General features: G+C 51.7%; 1 protein-coding gene across 1 annotated transcript; it reads left to right on the forward strand.

Annotated features, from left to right (window-relative positions):
* The first annotated feature begins 5,167 nt into the window (after positions 1–5,167).
* On the forward strand, positions 5,168–6,643 carry LOC125509543. The gene has a single exon (XM_048674529.1). The coding sequence runs from the start codon at positions 5,301–5,303 to the stop codon at positions 6,486–6,488; it is 1,188 nt and encodes a 395-aa protein (XP_048530486.1). The 5' UTR covers positions 5,168–5,300; the 3' UTR covers positions 6,489–6,643.
* The last annotated feature ends 3,786 nt before the right edge of the window (positions 6,644–10,429 follow it).

Consider the following 10,429-nt stretch of genomic DNA (forward strand, 5'->3'; position numbering starts at 1 on the left):
TTGCACAAAAATAATAGCATGGCAGTTCTGCTGAAAAACAACGTCAGTCCGTGTTAGTTCCATTCAAATCATGCAAGTTAGAGTCCAAAACAAGGGCAAAAGTGTTTGTAAAAGTAGATACGTTGGAGACGTATCAACTCCTCCAAGCTTAAACCTTTGCTTGTCCTCAAGCAATTCAGTTGACAAACTGAAAGTGATAAAGAAAAACTTTTACAAACTCTGCTTGATCTTGTTGTTGCAAATATGTAAAGCCAACATTCAAGTTTTCAGCAAAGATTATGAACTAACCATATTCACAATAACATTTAGGTCTCATGTTTACTCATATCAATGGCATAATCAACTAGCGAGCAATAATAATAAATCGCGGATGACAACATTTTCCCAAAACAATCATAACATGGTATAACAAGATGGTATCTCGCTAGCCCTTTCTGAGACCGCAAAACATAAATGCAGAGCACCCCTGAAGATCAAGGACTGACTAAACATTGTAATTCATGGTAAAAGAGATCCAGTCATACTCAATGTAAATTAATAGCAATGCATGCGAATGATAGCGGTGCTCTCCAACTGGTGCTTTTTAATAAGAGGATGATGACTCAACATAAAAGTAAATAGATAGGCCCTTTGCAGAGGGAAGCAGGGATTTGTAGAGGTGCCAGAGCACGAGTTTTGAAACAGAGATAAATAATATTTTGAGTGGCATACTTTCATTGTCAACATAACAACCAAGAGATCTTGATATCTTCCATGCTACACACATTATAGGCGGTTCCCAAACAGAATGGTAAAATTTATACTCCCCCACCACCAACAAACATCAATCCATGGCTTGTCCGAAACAACGGGCGCTGTCCAACTAACAACAATCCTGGGGGAGTTTTGTTTGCAATTATTTTGAATTGATTTGAGCATGGGACTGGGCATCCCGGTTACCGGCCATTTTCTCGTGAATGATGAGCGGAGTCCACTCATTGTGAGGATAACCCACCTAGCATGGAAGATATAGAAAACCCTAGTTGATACATGAGCTATTCGAGCATACAAAACGGAATTTCATTTGAAGGTTTAGAGTTTGGCACATGCAAATTTACTTGGAACGGTAAGTAAATATCGCATATAGGAAGGTATGGTGGACTCATATGGAATAACTTTGGGGTTTATGGAAGCGGATGCACAAGCAGTATTCCTACTTAGTACAAGTGAAGGCTAGAAAGAGACTGGGAAGCGACCAACTAGAGAGCGACAACAGTCATGAACATGCATTAAGATTAATCAACAATGAGTGCAAGCATGAGTAGGATATAAATCACCGTGAACATAAATATCGTGGAGGCTATGTTGATTTTGTTTCAACTACATGCATGAACGTGTGCCAAGTCAAGCCACTTGAATCGTTCAAAGGAGGATACCACCCTATCATACCACATCACAACTATTTTAATAGCATGTTGGCACACAAGGTAAACCATTATAAACTCCTAGCTAATTAAGCATGGCATGAGCAACTATAATCTCTAATTGTCATTGCAAACAGGTTTCATTCATAATAGGATGAATCAGGAACGATGAACTAATCATATTTACAAAAACAAGATAGGTCGAGTTCATACCAGCTTCTCTCATCTCACTCAGTCCATCATATATCATCATTATTGCCTTTCACTCGCACGACCGAATGGCGTAGATAATAATAATAGTGCACGTGCATTGGACTAAGTTGGAATCTGCAAGCATTTAATACAAGGGAGAAGACAAGGTAATATGGGCTCTTGGTTAAATCAACAATAATGCATATGAGAGCCACTCAACATTTTCATCATGGTCTTCTCCTCTCGATCCCCAAAGAATAAGAAAAGAAATAAAACTATTTACACGGGAAAGCTCCCAACAAGAAAAAGAAGAACAAGAAATACTTTTGGGTTTTCTTTTAATTACTACTACTACATGCACGGAAAGTAAACTAGCTAAAAGCTATAACTTATTTTTTTGTTTTTTCTTAAGGTTTTTCAAACACACAAGAATAAGGCTTAGAAAAGAAAATAAACTACCATGGATAATACAATGAAAAAGTATGAGCACCGACAACTAGAATGATTGTGTGAACATGAATGTAATGTCGGTGAGAAATACGTTCTCCCCCAAGCTTAGGCTTTTGGCCTAAGTTGGTCTATGGCCACTGCTGGCCTGGCGGATATCCAAAGTCGTAGCTGGGGTTGTACTGAGATGCAGCAGCTACTGCCTGAAGAGCTGCAGCTTGGAGGCGAGCTGCCTTCGTCCTCCTCTCATACTCGTTCGCCACCCCCTGGTTATAACATATCTCCTTTTTGCCTGAAAGTTAAACAAAGTAGGAGCGGGGAGGGCAACATGGACAGTGCGCTGTCAGTCAAAGATTAGTCGGTACTGGAGGAACTTTTCATTCCTCTCAAGAAACTGATGGCGAACCATAGCACTATAATCTAGATAAGCAGGAGGTAACTCCATATCATTTACATGTATGGGTACACCAAGATAATTAGCTACACGAGTTGCATAAATTCCACCAAACAAATCTCCACTTATACCGCTAAGATGCAACCTTCGTGCCACAATGGCCCCCAAATTATATTGTTTATCGCCTAATACCGCACTCTTGAGGACACAAAGATCTAGAATGCACATGTGACAACCCTCATCTTTACCGTTAATGCATCTACCTATAAAGAGAGCAAAATAATGTATGGAAGGGAAATGAATGCTCCCTATGGTAGCTTGTGTGATTTCCCTATATTCCCCCAAAGTGATACTAGCAAGAAAGTCTTTATATTCAGAATTGCGAGGTTCACTAACATTGCCCCACTGCGGGAGTTTACAAGCAGTATTAAAATCTTCTAGGTCCATGGTATATGATTTATCATAAAGATCAAATAAAACAGTGTGAGAATTGCGCGAGGATGTAAATTTAAACCTCCTCACAAAGGAATCGGTTAGGTAGTGGTACTTTAGGCACTTATCTGACACGAAGTCCTTAAGATCAGCATTACACACATACGCGTCAAATTCATCCTTGATGCCTGCCTAGACCATAAACTCCTCTGACGGTCATTCACAAGGCCGCACTTGAGCTTCCCTCGGTGGTTCATCGTTCGACTCACGTATCGCGAGCCTTGGTCCTTTCTTCCTTGAGGAACCACCTTGGTACATTTTCCTATGCATTTTCTTTCTCTGAAAAATTTCTGAAATTTTAGTGACTCAAAATAAAAGTGAACCAAACTCAACAAGATTGATAGCAACTACTCCCACAAGTGTCTAGAGGCTATATCATGCATTAAAAATACTTTGGACCATATAAATTTGACATGCAAGCTCAAGAACATGGTCACCTTAGCAGCAAAAATTTGCAATAAATAAAACACTAGAACAAAAACTAATTGGACCATTGGAGGAGTCACATACCGAAGAACAATCTCCCCAAACAGTTTTGTGAATGGAGCTTTGAGCAAAGAGATCGAAAATGGCAGCAAGATGAGCTAGAACACGGGTTTGAGCTATGAGAGGATTTTTCTGGAGGAAAACGAAGTGAGCGGGTGCTGGAATAAGTGGATGCGGTCCATGTGGGGCCCACGAGGTAGGGGGCACGCCCTAGGGGGGTGGGCGCGCCCTGTGCCCTCGTGGCCAAATGGTGGGGCCCCTGGTGTATTCTCAGTGCCATAAATTCTTAAATATTCTACAAAAAATCAAATTTCATGTTCAGGACGTTTGGAGAACTTTTATTTTCGGGGTATTTTTATTGCAAGGATAATTCAGAAAATAGAGAGAAAATACTATTTTTACTTTATTTAATGTAAATAACAGAAAGTAAAAGGAGGGTACAGAGAGTTGTGCTTTCTAACTTCATCCATCTCGTGCTCATCAAAAGGAATCCACTAACAAGCTTGATCAAGTCTTGTTAACAAACTCTTTCTGAACCGTATGAAACCAGAGAATTTTCGAATAACACTAGGTTACCTCAACGGGGATATGCATGTCCCCAATAATAAGAATATCATATTTCTTCATGAGAGTGGGAAGAGGGAATTCAAAACCTCCAATAGTAATCGTTGAAATTTTTCCAATAGAATTAATATTGTGGACTTGAGATTGTTTCCTCGAAAAATGTACCGTATGATCATTACCATTAACATGAAAAGTGACATTACCTAGGGCAGCTCATAGCCACCGCACTCCCTGACGGGGTCCTTGCTGGATGTGTGGGGTTTCGGGTCCTCAAAAGTTTTCCTGTGGATCGCGCTTCAGGCGAGGCTTCTTAAACGTGAGCTATGGTGCACCACTCTCGGTGTTGGAGGTACACGATCATGTGTTCGTGTGTGAGCAAAATCATATATATTTTTGCCAAAATTTAGATTAAAGCGGTAGCCTTTTGTTGACGTTTTGAAAGTGGTAGTTCAGTGGGATACAACCGTGAATGTGATTATTTTTTCTTGAATACGTATATGTATCATTCATTGTAAAAGGAAGGGGAAGAAGCTCCCCGAGGTCACATTTACAATGTTTATTTACATGTGAAATTTATCCCACACCACCCAAGCTTCTACTACGGACTACTGCCTCATTGCCCACTCTACCGGGTCTACATCCAACCCTTGCGCCTCGCCCACACCACCCAATGTGATTTTTTTTTCTTGTTAATCACATGTTAAGCTTCCCTCTTGTGACTCAAGCAATTTGCGTTTGTATTGCCGTGACCTCACGATCTTCTACCATACTTTGGGTTACCCGCGATTTGACGTGCCATACTAAAATATCTGAGCTCCTGTTGTTCGCAAGAAAACAGAGTAGAGAATCTGGTTTCATGACCTGTCCAGTTTTGTTAGCCATTAAATTCGGCGGTAAAAAGTAGACAGAAGTGCTAATACAAACCAGTTGATCACACTGTAGGCTGCTTGCCTGCTGACAGGCTGACACCGATCAGCGTCTCCTCTTCCACTTTTTTTTTCTGGTCTGGATTATAGCGTCCTCTATGCTGGAGGCATCGCTGTGGCTGGGCCCACGCAACACCCAGCGGCAGGACCTCAGATCTCCAAAGTGGGGCCACGGCCCATGGCCGCTGGGCCCAGACTTGTCCAACACCCCCCACGGCCACGGCCACGGCTGCTTCCTGCTATATAGCGTACCCCGTTACCACCGTGTCCGCCCGTCTCCTTCGCTCTCAGCCGTTTTTCTCTGCCTCTCGCGCACGAACTCCCCGCTCCCCGCATCCAAAAGCCAAGACGCACCGGGGAAAGCAGCCGCTCGCCGAGGCGAGTCGGGCCGTCGCGATGGTGGATGTGGAGCACCGGATGGCGGGCATGGCCCCGGCGGCGCACGCGGCCGGCCTGCGCCGCCTGTCCACGCGCGCCGCGGCCGGCCCTTCCTCGGCGTCGGCGTCCCCGCGCCACGGGCTGTACTCCTTCCAGGGCGTGGCGTCGTCCGTGCTCTCGCACCTCCGGGCCTCCGGGGTGGCCGTCCTCCCGGGGCTTTCGGAGATGGAGCTCGCCCGCGCCGAGGCCGAGATGGGGTTCACCTTCCCGCCCGACCTCCGCGCCGTGCTGGCCCTCGGGCTGCCGTCGGGCCCCGGCTTCCCGGACTGGCGCTCCCGCGCGGGGCTCCGCGCCGCGTTCGACCTGCCCGTCGCGGCCGCGTCGCTCCAGATCGCGAGGGGCGCGCTGTGGCCGCGGTGCTGGGGGAAGAGGCCGGCCGACTCCGACCGCGCGAGGCGGCTCGCTCGCTCCGCCATACGGCGCGCGCCGCTGCTGGTGCCGCTCTTCGACCGCTGCTATCTGCCCTGCAGCCCCTCCCTCGCCGGGAACCCCGTGTTCTTCGTCACCGACGACCGCGTCCTCTGCTGCGGCCTCGACGTCGTCCACTTCTTCACCCGGGAGTCGTCCTTCCAGCCCATGGACATCTCCTCCCCGTTCGCGGCGATGCCCTCTTCCGGCACGAGCACGCCGTGCACGCGGCGCAGCCTCGACGCGGCCTGCGGCGGCCAGGCCCCACGCTGGATCGAGTTCTGGAGCGACGCCGCCTCCGACCGGCGCCGCCGCGACTCGTCGTCCTCCGAAGCCTCCACCGCATCCACATCCTCGTCAGGCTGCTGCTCGCCACCTCGGAGGTCGACGCCGCGCTGGGTCGACAACTACCTGGACAAGCTCGGATCGGTGCTCAAGAAAGGTGGCTGGCGGGACAGGGAGGTGGACGAGATGGTGGAGGTGGCCGCGTCCGGGATGTTCGACGGCGAGGAGGCTCCGCCAGCCGCCGACGCGGAGGCCGTGCTCGACACACTGCTGCTCAAGACAGACCGGTGCTCAGACTCGCTCAGGCGGGCCGGGTGGAGCTCCGAGGACGTGTCGGACGCGCTGGGGCTGGACCTCCGGCGGTGCAAGGAGCCGCACCGGTCGGCCGTGCGAGTGCCCCCAGAGATCGCCGCCAAGGTCCAGCGCCTCGCGCGGACGGTGGCGCGGTCGTGACCAGCTGATCCCGCCGGAGGCGTCGGCGGTTAATCTTTCTTCTTTCTTTTCCCCTCGAAGGAGGGGGAAATCGATTCGATTAAACAACAACACTTGTATGTCACTACTACTAAGTGAGAAAAGTAAACGAGGCCATGTTCGCGTACGCAAGTAAATTAAGCCGTGTCCACGTGCATGATGTACCGTCAATTGCAGAGAACACAACGCCCCAGAAATTAACGCTGTTCTTCCGAGGGATCCATCCAACCCTTGTGTTCCCCTCCACGGATGGACGGTATCTTTTTCCCGTGTGCATGTGGTGGATACCATACCGTTAGGGCCTGGCTGTGTGGAATCTTATTCATTTACCAACCACGATGGGTGGGTGGTGCAGCTGCATGATGCCTTTGCAGTCACTGGTATGGGTATATAGTATCCACAAAGAGATTAACCAGATCCTGCGAAACTTCGATGCATCCATCCATCCAATGATCCAACCGTGAGGGATCACGCGAGAACTTACAGGATCACGCGCTCGCGCTTTACAACGGCTAACCCCATTTGCATTAGCATCAGTTGACCAACTGCCAAGAGTTCGGGCTACGCTTTACAGAGGGTACGTACGTGCGTGCGTGCATGCTTTCCTTGGGTGCTCAGCATGCTCCTCCTCCAAGTTGCATTGCATGTCTGCAAACCAAGCAAGAACATCTCAACATGCATCGTGCGCTCAGTGGCTGGCGGTAACTAATTAGTAGCAAGCAATCGCCCTGCTTTTCTTTTCTTTTCTTAAGCAGGGGGAAAGGGACATCGGGAGAGGATCAGGAGGCACGCCCGTCCCTTTCCTTGCCTCGCGCCACGGCGTGCTCGTGCTCGCCCCAAAAGGAAGGCTTTGTCCCGTTGTCATCGCCGGGCCGGCGGGCAACTTGCATGGCTGCACACGCGCGGGCGGCCCGTGGGCGCGCCCGCCGCTGGCCGTGGCCGCACCGTGCGCGTACCCCGTGAGGGCCGTTGAGGCGTCGTACCGCCGTGCTACGTGAACAAGGCTGGCGCCCTCGACGACACGATCGGCGGCCTCGCTTTTGCTTGTGAGCGATGGACAGCTTTGTTGCCGGTCACTTGAGTTCTGTGCGCGCGCGCGTCCTCTTTTAATGCGCCGGCGTGACCACCGCCGGACGGACACGGAGCAGGTTAATAAAGCCGCCCGCTCCGCGGTTGGCGCCCACCCCCCGTGCACGCACGCATGCATGCCCGTGCGCGCGCGCGCGCGCACCGCACGAAGCCGCTCTGGCAGACGTACGTGGTCCTGTGCGTGTGTACGCGCGGCCGCTCGCTGCCGCCGCGCTCTGGAGAAGGGTGGCGCTGTCACGCCGATGCCCTGCCGCCATGGCAATGGTTTTGTACTCTTGCGACCAGCCTTTACCCAAGGTAACAACACACACGGCCGAGGCACGGGGTTAACTTAATGCCGCCTATTACCGTCCAAGGAAAACTTAATGCCGCCTTTCCAGAGCACGGACACCGGACATAGCAAGCTCAGAAGCTCGACCATGACTTGGCCATCATGCTGCCAAGGAGTTCGATGAGATTTTAGCGGGGGTGCAAATATTTCCAGTTGCACGGCCTATCACGGCGGCTGATTAGTCCGTGACGGTAGCTATTTTTTAGTGCTGCTCCAGCAATGACCCCCCATAGTGTGATGTTAACATCCTTAAAAGATGGAGATCAGCTGTCCGCATCTTTATCGGCTCTCTGGTGGCTCTCCTTACCTCCCGAGCCGGCGTCAGTAATTATGCCGAGCTAGCATGGACGGTCGGGAAGCCGATCTGATCTCGTCCCCTCTAAAAACACTTGCGGCGAAATTTCCTGCCACTTGACGCGATATTTAACTCGCCCATCCATGGGATTAGTAGGAGTAGCACGTATTAGTATAGTAGTACACTAAATAAAGCCCGCCTACCTTTCAGCAGACAAAATCTGGACTTATTACCCTGTCGCACTGGACACTGCACACCGGGCTTGTCTGTGAGCCCTTGGCGTTGCCGCGAAGAAAAAGAACGTGGTACCTACGAGCGACCGAGCTTAGCTCCAACCACTGCTTGTTAACGGACGAACACGGACCGTCGCATTAATCAAAACGGGCTACGAGTTCCAGGCCCAGCAACCGACAAATCCCGTGGCACCTTCTTATCCCGAGCCCAAAGTCCATCAGAAATCGCATTCTTTCCCCCGTGGTCCTTCGCCCACTATAATCTCATCTTGGTAGCGAGTCGTTCGTGCCGTGCCGGGGGCTGTTCATACCTGGTTTTCTAACGCCGCCGAGGGCTCAACGCGGATTAATTTGGCTCCAAAGCGGCGTGGCGCGTACAGGGAGACGGGTTGTCAACCAGTTTTTAACGCCGCAAGGGTACAGTGCGGCGTGGCGCGCTTTGCATGGCGGGGGAGCACACGCCCAACAAAGCACCGTCTCGTTCCACTGGAAAGTGGGCCGAAACCATATCCAAAGGCCGCGTTGTACGTACGGGCTCATATTTTGCGTCCCTGGACCACGGCCACCAGCTGCTGCTGCGTGCGTCGACGCCGGCACCAGCTCGCCCGCCCTCGTACCCCCATTAAAAGTATCCGAGGTACAGGCCACGGCGGTGGAGCTCGTGCACGGGCTCGCATTGTCAAGTTGTAGTACTATCTACTCCGCCCCGATCCATCCTCAGGGGCCACTCGGCGCGAGCGAGGGAATTACCAACTTGCAGAAACGGACGATGTTCCTGGACCTGGACCACCATGCACGCTAATTTACGCGGCTAGGTAGTACGTACTACTGACCCTGAGTAAAATATAAGTACATATCGGCGTCCATTGATGCAACTGATTAAACAAATGTAAATGCTGCTAGAGTGCCAATCTGATGCTGGGTGCGGGCGCGAAGCGAAGCCTCGTCGGCGGGACAGACAGAACCAGGTCACCGTGCCGGCCCGATATTCCCCCAACGAACGACCGTGATATCTGATACAGTATGCGTGTGCGATGGCGCGGATCGTATAATGTCGAGCCACGGGCGCGTAGGTGCGGCTCCGGGGGCTGTACTGTAAAGCGCGCGCGCTCCGTCCGGCCGGGCGATCGGGGCTGGGATCCTTGGCCCTCCGCACACTCCAGCAGCGAAGCCAGCTCCCCCGATCCGATCGGTCCTGAGATGGCGACGCCGTGCCGCTGTAAAGCGCGCGCACGGCCGAGGCTGCCATGGACGCTTCCGGCCGCGGGGGAGACACCGGGCGGCAAGGGGGGACTAGTTTTAGCGGCGTTGGCGCGGGGCGGGAGGGACACGATCTTGCCGCGGCGCCGTGGTGCCGATACGGGCCAGCCCACGGCTGCCGCTACCGTCCCTGTAAGTTGGCAGCGGCACGCACGTACCACCAGGGAGCAAAGAGGGCCTCTGCATGGCTTGTGAGTGAGTGAGTGCACGTGCAGTGGGGGAGGCGAGGTGGACCAGAGCACCGGGCGTGTACTGGCGTCTGGCAGCCGCAGCGGCCAATAATGAGGGGGCTCGTGGCGCTGCAGGTGGTGGCTCTGGCTCGCTCGCCGGGGGAAGCAGAGGAGCGGCAGCGGGCGTGATTTGATTCGGTCACAGCTCGGCTTTGTACGAGCTTTCGGGGGCGGATCCACCTGGATTTTGTTGGGGCCTCCGTGGCAACGCCAAGGCTGCCGTGCAAGGGAGGCCTGCCCGCCCGATGCCGGTGTTCGCCGATATTTCCTTGTGATCAGGGCGCCATAATGATTAGGCCGTGCAAGGGAGTACAATCATTTGCCAGATGCATAAGCAGAGACCACACATACAGTAAGCCTTTCAGTGAGGCTCCTGGCCATACTGCCATGAAGCCCGGGCTAACTTTGCGTTCTCTTTGCAAAATTTGATGTAAGAAATCGGGTAAGTATGTATTCCCAGGTAAGTATGTATTCCCTCGGTCCCA

The sequence above is a fragment of the Triticum urartu genome, chromosome 5 (genome assembly GCF_003073215.2).
Source record: "Triticum urartu cultivar G1812 chromosome 5, Tu2.1, whole genome shotgun sequence".
In the NCBI taxonomy this organism is placed as follows: domain Eukaryota; kingdom Viridiplantae; phylum Streptophyta; class Magnoliopsida; order Poales; family Poaceae; genus Triticum; species Triticum urartu.

What these genes read in the sequence shown, in the direction of transcription:
- LOC125509543 (XM_048674529.1), top strand. Translation starts at nt 5,301, where the DNA reads ATGGTGGATGTGGAGCACCGGATGGCGGGCATGGCCCCGGCGGCGCAC.